Source organism: Neodiprion virginianus, chromosome 2, assembly GCF_021901495.1.
Source record: "Neodiprion virginianus isolate iyNeoVirg1 chromosome 2, iyNeoVirg1.1, whole genome shotgun sequence".
Classification (NCBI taxonomy): Eukaryota; Metazoa; Arthropoda; class Insecta; order Hymenoptera; family Diprionidae; genus Neodiprion; species Neodiprion virginianus.
The window spans coordinates 33,490,421-33,511,050 of record NC_060878.1 but is presented as its reverse complement, the minus strand read 5'-3'; the positions used below and the strand labels follow the sequence as shown (position 1 = coordinate 33,511,050).

General features: G+C 46.4%; 1 protein-coding gene across 5 annotated transcripts in view; it reads right to left on the bottom strand.

The window, feature by feature from the left end:
• The window catches only part of LOC124297299 (homeobox protein aristaless-like), a 61,502-nt gene that overhangs the window by 7,528 nt on the left and 33,344 nt on the right, over nucleotides 1-20,630 (bottom strand). For 3 of the 5 annotated variants that reach the window (XM_046748188.1, XM_046748192.1, XM_046748193.1), the window contains exons 2-3: nucleotides 7,249-7,579; nucleotides 2,233-2,278 (exon numbers count right to left, since the gene is read on the bottom strand). In XM_046748188.1, the coding sequence (XP_046604144.1) occupies nucleotides 2,233-2,278; nucleotides 7,249-7,579 (377 nt within the window). Of the gene's footprint in view, nucleotides 1-2,232; nucleotides 2,279-7,248; nucleotides 7,580-7,756; nucleotides 9,768-11,610; nucleotides 12,260-20,630 lie in introns of those variants that run through there. The other 2 variants (XM_046748190.1, XM_046748189.1) reach the window with 2 other exon arrangements.

Below are 20,630 nucleotides of genomic sequence, written 5' to 3'. Positions count from 1 at the left end.
AATTGAAACGTCGGCGATACTCGTTAATTGACCCGATATAGAAATCAAGTCCAATAGTCGCGTCTCTCCCGTTCCATTCCCCCCGATTAATCTCGCCAAAGGTGGGTTCACAACATAACAGTCGCATGCATACCTATCCCTTTGCGCGTGTGTGCGCGCATTACAAACGAGATACGAGATTTATTTAATTCGATTCAGCGTGGCGCAGAGTGTTCTCGATCGGAATCACGCGCTACGGTGATGCCTAATTCATTCGTTTCTCGTCGCTTTCGCGAGCATTTCGTCGTCGTCTTCGTCTCCGTAATCGGTGCCCGAGGAGCGGGTAAGAGCCGAAGGATAAGAGAGGCAAAGCAAACCGATTCTCGTCTCGTCTCGTCTCGCGGCAGTGGCGAAGGGTAGACCCGTTCCTAATTGGCGACGGCGGCTATTATGCTGGTATTACAAGGTAGAACACGGCTGCTGCTGCCGTCGTCTGCGGGGTAAGTGCTGGGAGAAGAAGGAGGACGAGCCCCCAGTTGGACCCTAATGTCCGCCTTGCTCTTGCTTACAGCCAATAAATCAGCACTTTGCATAAATTCTGCGATAATGCAACGCGGCACGAAGCCAATATATTAGCTAGGTATCATCCGCGTACGTATCGGTAGGTACAATACGTGTAAGAAAGCTGACTCTGACTCTTCGCTTTTCGTCTTTCATCCCTTTTTTCGCATCAAACCGCATCCCGCACGAGGACAATGCAGCTTTTTCGTATTATATCGACACGGTAGCCTGCAGTCTAGGCTGCGGGGTGACTCGAAGGGTTATCGTTACACAGGCTGCGAGGCAACGGTAGGAGACGCGGACAAGGTGGACGAGGAGGAAGGACGACGAGATGAAGGGGAAAAAAAAGAATAGAATGGAAAAAATGGAAGGAGATAGACGTAGAAATAGGTGGAGAGAAAGAGAGATGGAGGGCCGGCCAAGCGATCCCGCAGTCAGGCTACTACTTAAGACTTTGAGTGATTCCTCGAAATAATTATCTGTTGGCTCTTGATGCGTGTCATTCCGTCAGTGGTTCTCAGCTACGTTTACACTAAGGCCGCACGTCTCGGATGGATCGTAAAATAGGCGGAAGTATGTTTGAAAAAAAAAAAAAAAAAAAAAAACCGAAACAAAACAAATTGCCCCACGTTACGAGAAGAATTACCTAATTCTGCAATGAGAGAAATCATCTATCCTCGGGGAACAGTTCGATCTTATTACACTTTTGCTGCATGGGTCGAAGTAGGTTCGTAACGTGTAAAAGAAGAGAGAAAGAAAATAATAAAGAAACGCAATGTTTATAAATAACGGAGGGAGCATAATTTTTACGATTCGCCAAGAAATTACCGCTCCAATTATACAGGTATATATACAGCTTTATTATTTTCTTTCTCTATATATATATAGATATATACACGAAATTCTCGTTCAACGAATGAATCAACCTCCCGGCCGAATCGTCGTACCGCGCACAAATTAACCATTGGTTATTCCCGCGTTTTACCTGCTTACCAGTTCCTGCGTTGAAGGGCTCCTTTAGACGTAGGATAATTTTTCTACCCTGCAGGTTTAGTTACGGAGCAGCGAAAGGAGTTGGTTGGGGCGGGTGGCGTACCTCACCGATCTAAATCGTTTCCGAGAGGTCTGAGCTGTTAAGCCTTGTGCCTGATGTTCGTTGCCAGCTCTCGAGACCGTGCAATTTCGTCTTGCGCAATACCAACAGAGCCGTTGCCACGGCGCGATTTTTCTTCCCCCCGACATTTACCTACTTTGTAATGTGCATTATTATACATTATACCTGTGGTAGGTATGTTTGTCTACGGTACGACCTTATAAGTGCAGTGAAAACCCGCGGTAAGCGACCCGAGATCTCATTTCTCATTCCCGGCGCGAAGGTCGCGGGTTACATGGTAAACCACGTATTTCGCCATAAGGGTGTACAAGTTTTCCCACCTTTGTACGTTGGATGACCGAAAAATTTTATCGAAAAGAAACTGGTACAGATTGTTTTAGAATTTCGGACCGGAACCACATATGGAAATTTGAAAATACGCGAGTTGAGGGCGACGAAGCTACATGGACTCTACATCAAATTATATCTGTAATACAAGAATGAGAAGTATCTACTGCTTCGCAAAACATGTCGCAATTATGCCGGATTGAAACAAGTGTAAATATACGTTTGAAAATGCTTAAAAAGATATGACCAACCTGTATGCGAGCCTCGGTAAGTCCAATTTTCATCGCGAGTTCCTCCCTGAAATACAAAAGGGGATAAAATTAGTGGTATAGCAGAGACGATTCGATCATCAATTCTCTATACTCGTACACCAAAGCCCAAACGGATGATGGGATGAAAGCATTAACCGGATCGATTGGAGGACTTCCCGAAGGCCCCGGGGCCCGGGGGTTCGGGGCCCTTGAGCGGCGGCCGACGAAGCCGAGCGCTCTCATTTGGATCGAAAATTGCTCCAGATGTTCGCAAAATCGCCGGTAAATGTTCCTGATTATACAGAAGCCGCGATTCAGCGTTTAGAATCACTTGCGCCGCAATGGCGTAAGAAATTCGAGTGTGTATAAATTACAGGTTGTGTACAGGCACGGGTAGGTGTACCTTCGTGTACGCGTCATTCGTGTGTGCGCTTCCACCGATACCGCACCCCGAATTTATACGTCGTACTGCAGCAGCGGGCAAATTTCATACGACTGTGTATAATGAGCGAAGTGTAATTAAGAAACAAGTATTAAACAAAAGGGACGACGTGCCGGTGCAAAAGGTGTTCAGCTGCGATCCTGCGGTACATTTTCCAACGAAGGTCACGGGGGGATAATATGCAAGTAGTATCAAGGCGGATGAAGTAGCTAGCTGCACTCCGGCGAATCGTGTAAACTGCAAAGATTACAGTCAGAGGTGTGCGGGATGCTGCAAAAAAGGGTTTGCCGCACGGTGCGTCGCACGGCGGCTGCATCGGCATCAGCATCAGCGGCAGTTAACAATAATAATTAGGATTGCGGCATGAACAATCACGGCTGGATGGGACCCCAGCTCCCCCAAGAGGTTAATTAGATAATGTAATTGTGTGGCAATTACTCGAATTGCCTGGAACCCTGGAAGGCTGCTAGTATGCATGTGTAGGTGTAATACAAATGCATGTATACGAGTACGTATAAGCGTAAGTACAAAGTACCAGCCGTTAGACACGTCCCGCGGAGCGCGAGAAGCGCTACAGATATATGCGAACCGCATAGCTATATTTATAATTGTTTATACACACGCGCGAATCCTTTCCCAGAAATCTGTGCCGTAATAACCCACACCTCTCACCCGCGAATCTAATCAATTTAAACCCGACTTTGAACCTCCTCGCTGACTGACTCGCCGTCCCGAGGACGAACGTACCTGCAGGTTGACGCGGCTAATTATTCACGCAACAAAGCAACTGCTACAGATGCAGCGAAAGAAAATAAATAATTCGAAAATAACAGGCGATGAGACGAATTCCGGCGAACTGGGCTGTTCTAGTATTATACTAAGGATTCCGCAGATATTAAGTATACGGCTTCCGCGGAATCGAGTTATAGAGCACCAATCTCGAGTATACGCTCGACGTTTCTCATCGCCAAAACAAAATTTTGTCTTATATTATTTATTTAATAATAATGTGAACCAGCTGTAAAACCTATTGTCGGATGCCTAGCGTAGCTGGATTTTGTGCTCGTGCGCTCGCTGCGCTTGCTTACTCGTTATTAGTGTTTTACCAGATGATACGAGATTAATGAGCTACCTCACGCCTTCACTGCTCGCTGCACTGAGCGAGAACTACGGAGCACTGGTCCTGGAGGTCGGAATTCACCAGGTAGAGGACCTGGAAGTCGCAATTCACCAGGCAAATCACCTGGAGCGCAGGAACTATAACGAACTACGGAGCGCTGGTCCTAGAGATCGAAATTCACCAGGTGAAGGATCTGGAGCGCAGAAACTACGGAGCGCTTGTCCTGGAAGTTGAGTTTCACCAGGTGGAGGACCTGGACAGCCAGAACTGTAGAAAGTTAGTCCTGAAGGTCAAAAGTCACTAGGTAGCGTACCTGGAGCGCAGAAACTACCTAGAGCTTGTCCTGGAGGTCGAGTTTAACCAGGTAGCGGACCTGGAGCGCAGAAAATACGGAGCGCTTCGCCTGGAAATCGAGTTTCACCAGGTAGCGGACCCGGAGTGCAGGAACCACGGAGGTGGAGAACCCGATACTCGAAATCTGCGGAGCGTGATTCTCATACGTCCGCTCTACTGCGCGGTTGTTTCCAGACTGAGGAATTTGGTTATCTGATTTTCGTCTGTATAGATCGACGACGTCAGGAGAAAAAAAATTTTGGATGATGTCACTTTTTGAATATCGAAACATCCGAACATCCAAAATTTGGTTTCGAACTTTAATACTATATAAATGATACGATGATTTAGGGAACGCTAGCAGAAATCGTAATTCCGTTGCACGTTTTTTTCACGAGTTGCAAAAGCCATAGTCGAGAGAGTATACGAAACAAACTTCAAACGGAATTCATCCAACCAATCAGAGTTGTCCAGTCAGATCGAACCGGTCCCGTTACTTTCCTCCCGCCGTTGTCGAGTATATTATACCCCTCTCTCTTTCTCTCTTGTACGACATGTGTGATAGCTCCACAAGGCGACACACGGCCATCTTGTTTGCCGCGAGGCGTGTGCGATAAGTTGTCTCTGTACAACACGCGTGGTCCAGCCGGTACCAAGAAAGGATGGAACGAGGGGCTTGACACCCTAAAAATTTGGCTTAAGATTCTGTTACTCTGTTACTACGTTACGCGAAAATGCGTTGAAAATACCATTTTCCCCGATTCCGTAAAACTTGGCTGAGCCAACTTGAATCTCGAGTATGACGATATCGCAGCCACCCGGTTGAGGAGCACTGAGAATGGAATCGGTGCTATCGATGGAATTAGGTCTCGACCAGGGGACAAACTAATAGAAGGGTGTAGCTCCTATCGCGGTTCCGTTATGCCATGTCCGTACAACTATACCTATGTAGGTATACGCGCCTTCCTATCCCATCCCAAAGCGCAACCGCTCTTGGCTCTTAGCTATCGTCTAGACCTCCAGGAGCCGAGAGGATCGGCTGCACCCTGACTGTCACTGGAAATGAGTCCTCCCGTGAATTGCGCGTTGGGTGGTCAGCCACCGAAGACTGCAGATACGTCACTGTGCAGGGACGCGATAAGCTTGCTTGATAAACCGCGAGTGCAACGAGACTCAAAATACCGAACAATTGCTCACGAAAGCGAGAAATATGTGGTAATTTTTAATCGGTATTGAGAAAGTGACGGACTTTGTTTAGAAACAAAAATCTGACTGTCACGAACAGAGCTCGACGATACGCGGTTAATTGTTTCGAAAAAGAAATGTAATTGTTATTACGGGTCAACGATCATTGATTTGAAAATTAGTTTTTAGACCAAAAATTCATTTCACTAAAGTACAAAATAACCGTTCGTTAATCTCCATATCACCGTATCATCAATATTACGAACGATCTGCAATCTAAAATGAGTCTCGAAAAGCTTGGACGTTCTTTCAAAAACTCGATCGTCTTAATTGCTGAATATTTCTTTCATAGTGTACGAACACGTGCTCGTAATTTTGGTGTGAAGCACCGACGGATAATACAGGCATGTAAAGCGCGTATACGCTCCTTGATCATAAACGTCAGCCCCTCTGCCGCCTCTTCCAAGATCTAATTTAGATAAAGAAAATAACTCTGGCTACCGCGCCTACTCGCCGCACGCCTCGATAAATGTATATCATCGATATATATGATCCGCGATCGATGTTAGTTTTTGACCATTATAATAGTCACGCGGCATACGAGTCAGGAGATCGAGAGAGACGGAAGGAGGACGCCTCTATAATGAACCTGGACCTTTGAAAGTTTGCGCTCGTTGAAATTAACCGCGCTGTCTAATAGATCGTGAGGAAAAAATTAATGCGTCCGGTAGCCGTTCTCTCGAATTATGATATCAAGATGTCTGATTTACATAGGCCGAAACTTCGTGAATGCTTGTCGCCTGCGCGAGGATGAGTTCAGACGTACCGTTCGGAGAACGCAACGAGTCGAATCGGTCGCAGGAGAAATACACTTCGTTACACCTCAGCTATTTCCTGTCGCAATAACTATTCCAACCACACGTCTGAGAACACAAGGCGTTCGAATTTGAATAATCGAAATAAATAAACGGGTAAATAAATGGGGTTGCAAAAACTGGGGCATACGGATATCGCGTGACATCCCCGGAAGGACTACACCCGATGTAATGTGTAATGCACGTATTACAGCAGAATTCTTCCGACCCGTGATGACCCAGCTTTCGATGGATGGATCGTGAGGTATAGTCGAAGCGTACGGGTGGAATGGCTTCCGAGCCTGCAACGGGGTAATCTATCTTGAGATTTTTAAACCGGACTTGGTAACTAATAGCGCCGTAATCGTTCGTAATAGGTGCGCTCCCAGCGCTGCGGGCACGGTGTGGGTTCTTGTAATTAACGGTGAGACCTATGTATATTATGTATCTACGTACGTACATGTACGGATGTATGGATGTATGTATATACCCGTTCGTACGGGCAGGAAAACTATACTGGTCCAGGTCTTCGTTGGTATATACCGATAGTCGCATACAGGCGTGATCAAGCGGGCGCACAAATACTGCACGACTACGTACTATGATTTATGCCTTCGCGTCGACGATGTCACGCTGCAGGGTGCGAGCTACATATGAAAAATATTCAATTTCCTGACAATCTCAGATTCTTCGGGTAAGTGATTTCCGCATTTCGAGAGTGAAAATACGCCACCGCGTTCTTTACTCGTCGGCATCCAAAAGGAGAGATGAGCTTGTCGGTTGTATCGTTCGAACGGACTCATTCGCGCGAAAGCCATTCGAAATCGAAACCGACCAAGAGTTAAAAATCTTTAGGACCGGCGAGTCGATGGTATACCTGAAGGATTCGCGAGAGCGAACGGTAGGGCATATACGCAAGGATGAAATGAAACGTGAAAGAAATCGTTTCCGTCAAATTACCCCAAGATCGTGTATAATAACACGGAGCATGGGTTAGCAGTTAACGAAGAGGGCTGCATTGAACGTGGGTACTTATCGTACCGCGATCACTGTAGTATAAATTGAGGATAAAGTGCACTTGCCTGGTGAAAACATCGGGATAATGGGTCCTTGAGAATGCCTTCTCGAGTTCCTCCAGCTGGAAGCTGGTGAAGGTGGTCCTGTACCGCCTCTGCTTCCGCTTGGGGGTGTATTCGTCGGTTTCCGGTTCGCTCTCGGGGCTGGCGGGGGCGGCGGCACGGGGATGACCCCCGTCGTCGTCGTGTCGAGCATCCTCGGTGGATATCCCCATTTGTTGGTTTGACGCCGTCTGGACGTTTTGGGCCGACGGGTGATTTCCGGTTACAGACCCGTTCGAGCTGCCCGCGGGACTCGTCCGCGGGACCGCCTCGCTGCTGCCTGGCACCGAGTTCTCTGCAACGAATTAAGGCCCAAATATTCCCTCAGCGATGATGAAAAAACAACACGAGAGTGAGGTTTCGCTGCAGTGTTATGTACGATACGCTACGGTGTATCAGATCGGGATTCATTGTCGAGTAGATGCCTCCTAGCCTGCAATGGGCGGCGGAGAGGGACCATTAACCTCATTACCGTTTCGTGAGCGTAGAATTATCATAATTGATTCCCGGAACACGCTGGAAAATTTGTGGTCTGGTTTCCGGAGCAAAACAGTCAGCTCCGGGGCTCGAACGCCATAAACCGGCCTCTCCGATCTTCGGTATAACCGTACCACAGCCTAACCGCAATCTCCCTAAAGCTGTCTCTGCGTTGGGACTCGAGCCGCACGAAGCGTCTCGCAGAAAGGTTGATTTAAAAAATGAAATGAAAGGGGATACAACGGAGACGAAACGATATTTGGAAGAAGGAAACAAAAGAGTACCCTTATACCTCTCGTGTATGCGTAGAGGGGATAATTAGACTTGTCGTAAATTGAAAATTGAACGAACGATATTTCAGTCAAGAAGCGAGTGCATACGTCGCCGCTCTGAACAGAATCTGTCGTTCAATTCCGATACGCGATACCGCGTACAAGTTTAAGTTGTCCAATGTCAAGATACCCATTTCGCCAGAACATATCGAGTTAAGGACAAAGTCTTGAGGACACGTGGCACAAGTTTTGAATTCCGAATGTTCAAACGATCGTGAGAAGACGATCTTTGGATTCTCGTTTGAAAGCTGCGTGCGTGACTCGGCAGACTTTGCCCGACTCGTGAAATACCTGTCGAGATGTATTACAAGTCAAGAATAATATCCAAAACGAATTCGAGCCAAGCGCGTAGGTAAGATACGCCAACAACATTGTACGAAATTAGCTTGTATACGAACGGAAAGTCTGACAGGCGTTATTCAAGGGGCAACAAGGTCGGTGAAAGGACCCCCAGGTGCACGCGGGGCCCGACAGAGATAATTGAATACGTCACGAAATTCCGTGATATTCTGCTCTGCGCAAATCGTATTCGCTCGTATTCGCTCGTATTCGCTCGTGGTTGTGTACCTTGCGCATCGCGACACCCACAGACCTCACGGACGTAAGATCGCGTTGGGAAGTGACGGAGATGAGAGGCCGCCGAGTGATACGGAGCCGGCAACCATGCACGGTTGTGTTTTAATTGGTCTGTCCGTCATTACGGCTGGTTATACTTTCTCCGGCAATAACGAGGCAATCAACGGATCGTAAAGGTGAAATAAAATGTAAAATAAAACGCCCCCCACCGCGGCTTGTACACTTAATAACGACGCGCACCACGGATAACGTTAATTTGTCCGTACAGCTGTTGAAGGTATTCCGCGCCGTGTCAATTTCTAATTCAACATCGTCCGTGGGGGTCGGATTTGAATTCGTCGTAGCGACTTGGTTCCGATTCCCGCGACTCTTCGCACCCAGGAATGACTTTCGTCAGTTTCCACGACACTGCCGCGACAGACTCGCGTCCGGTAAGCAGCGGGATACCGGCTTGGCTTCGATTTCCATGTACGACATCCGCGAGTCCCTGATTCTCGACTCCCGCCTCTTGGCCCTCGGGTCTTGTTCGCCACGAAACATGTAAAGCGTCGGTAGGTGTATTATGGCGGGTATAATCAACGTCCAATTACACTCGACTGCCCGGGTCGATTACTCAATTACTTGGATAAGCATCGCGGACTGTGCCTCAGAGTTTGCACGTGACGGTGGAGAGGTCCGATGTGTTATACACAGTGTGCTGTATCGACACGACACGCAGCCTGCCTGCCTGCCTGCTTGCTTTTGCGCCTCGTATATAATAGAATACCATTTGCAAGTATGATTCGAAAGTACGCCGATTACATTACATCGCATGTATTACTTGTGAATACAATATCGCTGAGTTTTTTTCCCCGGAGGCCGGGAGCCGGGATTTCTTACCGGCGCGTATATTTGTGTCTATCTTTTTTTCGTCGGTAATTAATACGTTCCATTAGCGCGTCATGTGAGGACAAATCCATTGGGCATTTAGGTGGGCCACGTACGAGCCTATCGTACACGGTATCTTTTCGGTAACAAAAAAAAAAGACCGGATCTAATAAACGCGAACCCGCGAACGTCGCACACACGCACCGCCACGCGTTTGTGTATTACCTGTAAAATACCACTGGGATAACATCCAACCGCAATCACTCGGTTAATTAGTTTATTATGCCGCGATAATTTTCATGTTTATGGTACAATAATTGACGCATGTTTAATTCCTCCTTGGTTAAACGATACTACAGCCAGCCTCGCCTCCTTATTTACGACGTACGTTATAATAGGTGCGCAACGAGCGCAAACGCTTGCGGGTTCTTGCGCCTATGCTACAGGTACCTACAATATCTACAACTCTTGTTGGAAGACCTTCTCTCTGGCTAAAACCAATCACAAATGTCCATCTTACCTGACACGAGGAATTTCCGAGATTTTACAGTCCGCGGTCATTGCATTATGCAATTCAATGAATCGAATACGAGAGTCGGTTATATTACATGCGTTTATTTTGTAAACAGGAAAGAAAAAAATGTAGAATTGAATATTATAAATAGTCTAAAAGAGTCGAAAGACTTTTATAAAGTTAAGGAGGAACGGATTGGATAGTCGATTTGAACATTTTTATCCCTCTATATATCTCTCGAGAATGTTTTTTCATAATTGAATAAAGCCTGGCATGCTTCCTACGAGCACGCCTCCGAATCTGACATAAAAACTGGGAGATTGGGAGTTCCCTAATTCTCCACAGTAACGACTGGCTATAATCCAATCAATAAATAGTGATTAGATACGTGGTTTGCATATTTTGATCTCGATCTGCGTGGGGATAGACGACGGAGCAGCGGCACGTAACAGACCGTGCATTAATTACTCCTGCCCCGTGTCCAAGTTTATGGAACGATTGGAAACTTTCTATCCAACGATGAGGAGATATTGTCATTTATCGTACTTCGCGGCCAACAAACTCGCGCGGTCAAATTTAATGACTAAAAATTTTCACGGACGATCCGAGAATTTCCCCGATATTAGGGATGGAACTGACGCGCGTCGTTGAACACGTAGCGGTATAATTAACAGAATGAGAATAGGCGGGTATACGAGGCACTTTATGCGCGATACACGCAGGCGTGATATGCGAGGCGGCGATATTAATATTGTCAGGTTTTCTTGTTCCGCACCGAACGATGGCTTCTGGCACAATCGCAATTATCCACGGCAGGTAATTACCTACAATGTCACTATTAATTATTAAATTACCCCGGTGTAAGGTGTGTGCGCCTGTACCTGCTCAACGACGGAATCACATGCGTTTCTATTATTTACCATCGTTGATTCCGCATGCGCAATAAACCGCGTTGTACAATGTACATTACTAATCGTAAGCGTTATTTTGCCGCGGCTCAATTAACTCATTGTCAGTCACCCTTCGTTAATAACCTGTTCGATTATTTTTGCAAAAAACTGGGATTATTTATTACAGAATCTCGAAGTGTTCGTATACAGCCCAGAATATGACAAGACGTTTTTGCTGTACCAGAAATTAAACGAACTCGTTATACGACGTATGCAAACCTTGTGAGATTATATAATTATTTTTCTTTCAAGTCTTTGAACGCGAGTATAATATTCATTCAAAACGATACCTACATCGAATCAGGCGGATTGTGCGGAATGCAATTACCCATGCCTGTATACCTGCTTGAAAAATAGTTTGAGATTTATTTCTTCCAAAGAATGAACGCATTTTCATTTCACCCCGATCGGCGACATCCCTATTGCGACCAACTTCCACGATGCCCATGGAGTTCCTCGTTTGCCGTAGCGACGTGCAGCCGCTGCACGGCCTGCAGCAGTGCAGAAGCTCGGTAGCCAGCGGCGAACGACGCGGCTGATTTATGAAGTATAATTACGTTTTTTACACGCTTTGCAATTCGTTATATAATTGATAATAATTGATACGTACGTGTCTTCTTCGATCCGCGCATTACGCGCGCACGTAGCACGCAGGTTGATTAAGCGAGCGTTGCAGCTGTGCGTATACTCTCGTGTAGTTGGCTAGTTCGTGTAGGCCTACCGGTGGTTGGATATTGGTAAAATTTGGCATTTTTTTTTTCATTACCGTGAAAAGTATTGAACTGCAATTTTGATCGATACTCGAATGGCCGAAGTTCCAATTTTTCCATGAACCACAGGTGTCTTTCGATATCGCAGATGAACCCCTATATTTTCCACTGTTTCTCCCTATAAACGATACGTCATGCCCGCAACATCGATCCCAAAGGAGAAAAACGAGGACTGGAGAAGTTTGCCGGATCCCAGCTTGCGTAATTATTCTCTGGATCGAGGCGGCATAGCAGAGAACCCCGCAGGCGACTCACTCGCGAGTTTGCTTCTCTGTCTTCCTATCCCCTCTCACAATCAGACCTGCGGGTATGACGCGCAAACAAACAAGTCGGATATACAGCGGCAGAGTATAAGGTACGAGGCAACGGATGTCGGCTATTAGCGTAGCTGATCGTTTTATGATTAATAAAAATACCATTTTAATTCATTTCACATTACGCGTGTATAGGTACACCACGTAGGTTGAACATTTTTACAACCGAGACCAGCGATGATGATTAACTGCATCGGGATTCGGCCGGTAAAATACGAGATACCAAATACCATGATTTTACCAGATTATATTTCACAAAACCACTTTCAATTATCTTTGATCACTTGATAATTACAGGATACGTTTCGCTTGCTAAATTTATCCGAACACTTGTTGAGTATCACATAATAGAATAATGACTGAATAAATTTTATTTATGTGAAAAAAAAAAAAAATTAACCACATCGCCCGCGAATAATTGATATTTTCACAGCGAGTCGTGAATTCGTATAAATTCAATCGTCAATATTCAACAGAGAACGGAGGGCAAGATGCTAGACGGACGGGGACGAGTCTAATACAGGAAAGGATGATAAAATAATGATGAAAAAGGCAGCGTACCCGAGGCAACAATTACAACCCATTGTTTCGAATTTTTATCTCCCCGTAGTGATCCTAATTTAAAAGAGATCGCGCAGGATAGAAACGACTCGGGGCGAGAAAAGCGCGGGTCCGCGGACGGCTTATTAAATGATGATGATGATGATACGTGTACGTTCGTACACGTATAACATATGTGAATGGATGTGGTCTTCGCAACTCGCTCATCGCGATACGTAGATCGAGCGTGTGTTGTACACGGACTTTCACCCCGTCGTAGCTGCTGCAGGTATAGCAGGTATAAGGCATAAACAGGTACAACACGTACGGTAGCGACGAGCGAGCGAGCAGCAGCGGCAATTATTATTCAATTTCCGTAAGCACGGTGGCTCGGCGGGTATTCTACCTACGTGTATATCTGTGTACGCGCTTATCTCGACCGCGGAACTACACGTGAAATAACCGAGCCACCGGCATTCGGCAGGTACGCAACAGTTTAGGTAAAGGCGTATTACAACCCGCGACGTGTGATTCGTCAAGCGCGCCCTTAAAGCGAACAAAATTATACCGGGTCACAATTAAGTCCCATTAGAAAGACGACGCCGACAGGCGTGACATTTGTCGCGATATCTCGCGGCAAAGAGTCATTCCCTCGTCATTTTACGGTATACAACCGCAGGCGTGAAGAGGAGACCTCGTATTTAGAGGAGGACGAGGTCGAGGTTGTCTCCGCGGACGCAACAACCAGCCGTTCCAAGTTTCCGTGAAAAATTTTTTCGACAAATGCGGTACGAATATCCACGATATATATGTATTTCTTTTCACAATAAACGAAAGAGTGCCAATTACTCTGCAGATTCATCAGTCTACGCAACGTGCCGCGGCAGCGATCCGTCGAATCGATTTTTTACACCGCGGTGTTCGTCAAGCGCGTATTTCTAATTCAAGAAGAACGATCGTTCGGCAAGACGAGGCAGGAGGTAGTCCGAGGCAATCCATCGAGCGGTCGCATTCTCCTGTCTAATTCGTTTAACGTGTCTTCGATGAGCGAGCGGCTCCTTTTCTTGCCGAGGACCGGGAGCTTGAGATGTCGGACCTTCCGGCAAGGATCGGGCATTTGCGGCGGCATGGGAGTATACAATAGCTGGAGAAAGAGTCAATTCCGGGTAGCCGCGACAAGGCGTCCGAGAGTTCGTCAGGTGCGGGGAGGTTTCGCGGTAACGAACTGCAAAGAATTTCGCCTCCTCTCCACGCAAAAACTCCATCAACGAATAAAGGAATTCCGCTGTACCGCAGCCGGCGACTCATTTCGTACCGACGACGCGTGCAAACGTACATATTTCGTGTACCTGCGTGCAACGTGCATACGCGCGCGAATGTGCGGAGGTTCGAGATTCGCGGATTCGAGTGCGGTGAGGAACTCGAGCGAGCGCAGCTGTGACTTGGCCAACCGCCGAATCCTCCCGCGACCTTACAAGGAACCGCGTTGCGTTTTACGTCTCTGTTGCGATTTTCCTTGCACGAAGTCATTCCGAGAACGGAATTTGCGAACTCGATGTATCTCGCGCTGTGCTTTATAGCCTTGTAATTTACACGAAGACAGAATTGCACGGAATTTTTAATTTTTTCCACCAATCTTGCGGTAATTACAAGAGTCAAACCCACTTTGGTGTCTCGGTAATTGAAAATCGATCAACAATTTCCTTCCATTGAATACATTTGATGTAGGTATACCTATATTGTTATCTTCGACGTGAACTTCGAGAATAATTACCACCGTCTGTTAATTGCACGAGAGTAGGTACAATGGAATAATGCCGTTATCTTGGGCTTATTTAATCGTTTCCCTCGGAGTAGCTATACCTACGGATACTCGACAATCACCTCGTGCCGTTCTTCGCTACCAGCTACGAACGTCGTGACAATAGGAGAAAAAAAATACAGTAATCTTTACTCGCGAAACTTGGTCTATGGTCAATATAGTACTGCTACTACAAAGTTTTTCCAACCATGCAAGTGGTGGTTTAAAAAACTGTACTCCGCGTAGTACAGGGACCTTATACTCGACTTAACGGTAAATTTCGAAGCTCGGCGTTAATGCGATTCGTTAGCTCAAAGACCGCTGGTGCATCTCGAGAGAATTTTGACCAAAGTCTACCTGGTGTACAACATCACAGTAGCGTGACAACGGAAGTGAGGGAAGGATTTTACCGCTGGATGATAATCGGTAATTCTCGGCGTTAGGTCCGACTTGATCTTCGTTTAATAGTAGCGAGTCGCGGCCGTCAGACCCAGTTTTTTTCCCTGCCGAGTCCGAAATGAAGTCGTCGCACGCTGACAATACCTTCCTACCTGCCTCCCTACCTGCCTTCTCCGCGTCTCCGATGCCCCCAGGTGAGTAAGAAACGAGCGGGTCTGCAGGTTGTCGAAACGGAGGCTTCTCCGCACCTGTACTCGTGGCACAGAACGTGTCAACCGTGACTTTGGGTACAATGTACTACTACCTGCGCAATGAGGAACACACAATTCTCTCGAGGGTTAGACGGTGTGTTTTATCTGCCTCTTCATGCACCGAGAAGATGGCAAATGGTCATGATCGATAACGCGATACCGGACCGACTAGGTTGGACCAGGCCTTCGGATCGTCCAGGGTATGGTACAGAGACCCATTTTGATGTTCCAGCAAAGTTCTTTGGGGCCCGTAGGAATCTCTCGTGCATCGAGAGACTGACGCTGTTAGCCCGGCGACGACGAGAGGTTTGCCATTAACTGGAAGCCCCGACATCGAGATAACGACTAGCTGCCACCACGAGACCAAATCACCTGCACGCTCACCCGAGCTACTGCTCGTTAGAAAAGGCGCAAACTTCACTGGGCCAGACCGACTTACCGAAATGCACTGTTGAATGTTCTATTTGACGGTCGATTATACGCGAGGATTCTTGAGAAAAACTACACGGAGCGTGGTGATGATGTGAAACTGGAATCGAATGGTTGTATAAGATGATAAATGAATGCATAAAATAGAGGATCCCCATTACTTTCTTCGTGCCGAAGGCATGTGCAGCTGCTCAAGGTAAATTGAGGTCTCAAGCGAGCTGTTGCAGGAGTATCGAGTCATATCCTGTGGCCGGACAACTCGACGTTAACGTGTGTACTGTGTAAAAGTTGTTAACGGTGCGGATGTGGAGATGTAAGGTAGTCATGAACGCCGTAATGCGGGCCGCCGCAAGACAGTTTAAAAAGCCGGATTTCATGCATGGGTTAGAATCGACGAGTCTTGATTCAAACCGTTATAATGTACATCGCAGGAAAAAACGACCGAGGAAAGAACGAGTGCGATCGGAACGGATGTGCGGGCGCCAAGAATGGTTACATACACATATAATATGTACCGTAACGTCCCACCATTGGAATAGCTGAAAGACTAATAACCGGGGTAGCTTTTTCCTCACTCGAAGTGTAATTAATAGATATGTTAAAAAGGAACGAAGAGAGTTATAGAAGATGCCACGAGGCGGAGCGGGTATAGAGACGAGGTGGATAATTAATGGCCGACTACTTAGGAAATGAGAGGGTAGTTTATACCATGCTGTTAAGTGGAATTCAAAGTACTTTTGCCCGTAGAAACAACGCGAGCCGCGGGGGCAACTTGACTTAAGCACCCGGTGCCTTGCCCAGGTGAACAGCTTACGCACTTGGAGCAGCAGGTGTTGCCGGGCCTCTGCCCGGTCTCGTTTCCGGCAAATATATAATGATCTTTAAAACGAGGAATAATGTAATTGTCACAGGAAGAATGGCTGCAGTATAATGCCTGAAACACGTGAACAAATTGAGAGAGAGATTGAGAGAGAGAGAGAGAGAGAAAGAGAGGAAGTTTCGGTCTTCATCCGCAGGATCTTGCTTCCGGTGACTTGAGTCCATTCGAGTATTAGCTAACTCATTTTTTGCAAATGTTTTCATCCCACTCCCAGTGTTAACGGTTGGTAAAGTTAGTTTGTTTTGCCCAACTGCTCTTTTTCAACGTTAGCTAACGCTTTTCAATAAATGATTGAAAAATCGATTCATTACCTGGGAATGGCAAAAATGCCACTTGTAGTCAATTACCCCTGCTTCGTTAAATATTAATAATTATTAATTACCAATACACGTTAAAGTGTTCGGTAAAACGTCGATTCGTTATTCACTGACTATTAAATACACGATACATTGTCATTCGTTTTAAATGCATGCCATCAACACTATATTTGCAGAGATATTATTATTGAGCAATTGACGCATTATTACCACCTCCTTGAAGAAAATTTCTTATTTTTCTCAAGCAGGCTTTGTAACAGGCGTGTCGGCTTTGAGCACGGACTTGGAATTTCCTATGCTAGCTAACGCTTGCCCGAAACGCCTACGACTGTAGGGTAACATTCGACAAGGTTTCTCTGATTGGCCAACCCCTGTTTTAGCGTTAGCTAGTACTCGAATGGCCCCGTTGCAGCGCGTTACGCGTTATCTTCTTTGCCAAAATTCGTATACCATTCGACTTACAGATGCTAGAGCGAGCACCTTCTCTCATCGCCGCACCCTCTTGCCGAGCGCCGAAATCTCCTCCTCGGCAAGAACAATTAACTTTTTTCCCCGTTACGGTACCTACCTACCTATACCTAGGCCTGCAGCAGGTTGTGTTGATTTTCGCTTTTATTTATTCCATGACGCCCTGCCCGGTTTCTCCGCTCTCCGACTATCATACCGCCGCGCACTTTTTCAGAGTCACCATTTATTGCCCCTTTTTCCTTGATCGTTCTTTTTTTCCTCCTCGCGAATAGATAGGCTTTTGTTCGGTAAACATCCGTAAAATGTAATCAAACTCCGTCGCGACATACCTACGTTATTAGCGATTATTTCATACGAACGCACGTATAATATATGTACAACAGAATTTGGCTTACGAGTATGCGTACCGCTGTGTACACACAGCCACACCTTACATTTATCAGCCGTCACATGACGACGTGGTCGAACAATAATTGATCTTCAACATTGTACGGAACATTTACGTCTGGCAATGATCATAAATCACGGATGTATATTCTAGGTTCATATATTTTATCGGCGCAATAACGGCATTAAAGATATAAATTCTCCTCAATTTTTACCACTATAATGAACGACGGTTAAGCTGCGATATGCGTAACGTATGCACGTCAGAAACATGTTTGATAATATGAAAAACTCTCGGAGAACATAACCAGCGCAGGTATTTTCTTTTTCAATTATCCGGCAGACTGTGCGCGATATCAGCTTCGACGCACGATGTAACGCGATCGTTGTCTCGTCGTATTTGGGGCAAAAAAATAGAAGCAAGTACGAAAGTACAATGAACGTTTGAGGCAGGGGAGTGATGGGTGTACACCTACAACGCCGCGGACAAGACACTTTTAACCATAGCCTTGGAATAAATTTGCAATTCATTATATCATCAGGCGGTAGTAACCGGCAGGTTTGATAAATCGCCGCGTACGGTAACGAGGTCTATTCCGGAGGAAATAAGGTAGTTACATACACGTAGGTAGAAATTTCTGTAGGGTGCGTCCTAACGCCACGTGGTCTTCAGGCGCAGAGCACGGTGAGTGGTCTTGGTGCTAATTTGGAACACATCCATTTGTTAACTTCCCTATCTTTAACGAGCTACTAATGTTCCTTGCATTATATATGATAATGCCGCGTCATCATTTTCCCTGCATCGCATGTATGCCTGACGGACTAGGCAGGTACCCTCTCGCTTTGATGCTCGTGAATTGTATATTTATACAGCCGTAATACGTGAGCTGGCCTCCATCCTTTCCCGCGTTATATTACAGCGAAGATTGCATAAGTACACAATTACAAAATAGGCGCAAGGGAGGGTGGAGTGAGGTGTTCGCGGCAACACGTTTATTATCACGCATCCCGCGTCAACCACGGGGAAAAGCTCCAACGGTTACGCTAGAATTTATACCCCGCCGGGGGCGAGGACTGTCTAGATTTATCTAAAGTTTATGCCAAGTTATGCACGCTGCTGCAAGTATGCATTTTCGCTTCGGGAAATATGTAACGCACCGTGATATTCTTCCGAAATCAAAATAACGACGGTACATCGATTGAAAACTTCGGCCAACGAAGCTTAGGCACCGCGATTTCTTACATTGTTGGTAAATCGATTTACAAAACTGTCCACTCGACGGACTATCGGTGCCTTATGTTTCAGTGAGAGACGGTGTTATAGCTTGACATGTTCGATTGAAACCGGCAGCGACTCTCGTTCCGCGTTGAATTAAATTACACCGTCATTCGAGCGGACTTGCGAATGCACAAGGCTCTCGTCGTTTTCCCGTCATTGTCTCGTTCCTCGCAGGATACTCGAGGACCTTGTGCAACAACGCGTCGCAGTGCTGCAGGTATAAATTCACGAGGACTTCTGCTCGGCGAGATAAACGGTGGATCGATGAGCAGAAACCCAGAGACCGGAAGCGATGCAGCCGGTAAGTGGTAAGGCCTGATGGTGTCCAAGGGTAAAGGGAGGCAGCTACCACCCAGGTAACCGCAGGTCGCTACATCCAGCTAGGGTTGTTCCGTCTCGTTCTAGTAGATAGGTGTAATACGAACCGGTGGCGAAAAGAGTGGTAGTGGATCTCCGCAACCCCCGCAAATAACAGAGCGGCGGATACTGTGTAAAAAAATTTACGACCTGGTAGTCCCACAGGATTTCTCTCCCACTTACTCACCGATCCTGCTCCTTTTTGGTTTTTAGTTTATTTCTCTCTGGAACTTCCAGCACTCTTCTGAAATCCCGGTAATTCAACCCCAGATTATAAGTATATTTTCCTCTGCATCTCTCCTCTCGAGCTTTAGCACAGGGTCCTCATCGTTTCCAAGTGGTTCTTGCGAAGCCACTTTGGAGTTATTTTTAAACCTGTTCCTCAATTTTTTTCACATAGTAAAGATCCGTGCCTACAGGTAAGAGTAACGATAAGTAAATTAACGGTGTAATTTTCAGAAAGTATCGATAAACGCTGTGATTTATTTAGCATACGCGTATAGATTATGGAATATTTGTTCGAATATCTCTCGCTGCGTCGTGGTACAATCGTTGCAAAGACACATTATGTAAATTTGAGTGTAATCAAAAGTAGAAAAGTTTTAAACATTCCAACAAATCCGAAGTATCATCTCTACGAATCAATTGACGTTACACGACAAAAACGACACGGTTGATTTGCAACTTAAGTTTAACCAACGAGCGAAACTAGTAGACACGTTTTATGTTTGAACGGGTCTTATTCTGGGTCATGCCGTGATTCCCTCAAAATCGCGTATCTACCGTCTTCGATTCGACGATGTCCTCACGTTTCCCTCCAAGAATAACATCTTTTCAAAGATGTAGGAAAGCTTATCGCGTGTCAACTTTGCACAGCAAAGGTGGATTCCCAGCTTCCATTTTTCGTTTCAAAACCTGGGACGTAACCTCGAACGCAACGTCGAGTGACATTCTCCCGCAGCCCGGAATTACCGGTATACCATGAAATTCTGTGAGCATCGCGTTGTCGGTGGTACAACGTACGCTTTCAGGTTGAGTCCGGGCTGCCGTAGATATAAACAAGTTATTTACCGTCGTTATCTCGGTTCGCCCCGATCCCCTCTTATTAAAAGCTGGCATAATCCTTGGGCCCGAGGTATCGGGCGACGGTACAGTCGACCCTGGCACCCCGGGTCGGTCCCGAACAGGTAGGGTACACTCGGAGATGACCGTCACTCCGCGCAAGGGGACTATATACGCTGCCCCATTACGCTAATGGGGATCCCGAGGACTAGTTCCCTATCAGCCGCCTCTCCCTGCCTCCCTGCCTCCCGGACACGGCGTACATATACATGTGTGTGTGTGTGTGTATATATATATGCCCGTTACTCATACAATAATCTGCTCGCCCGCGACCGAGAGATTGTCATTCGAGGAAGGATCCCGCGGTCGTTGGCGT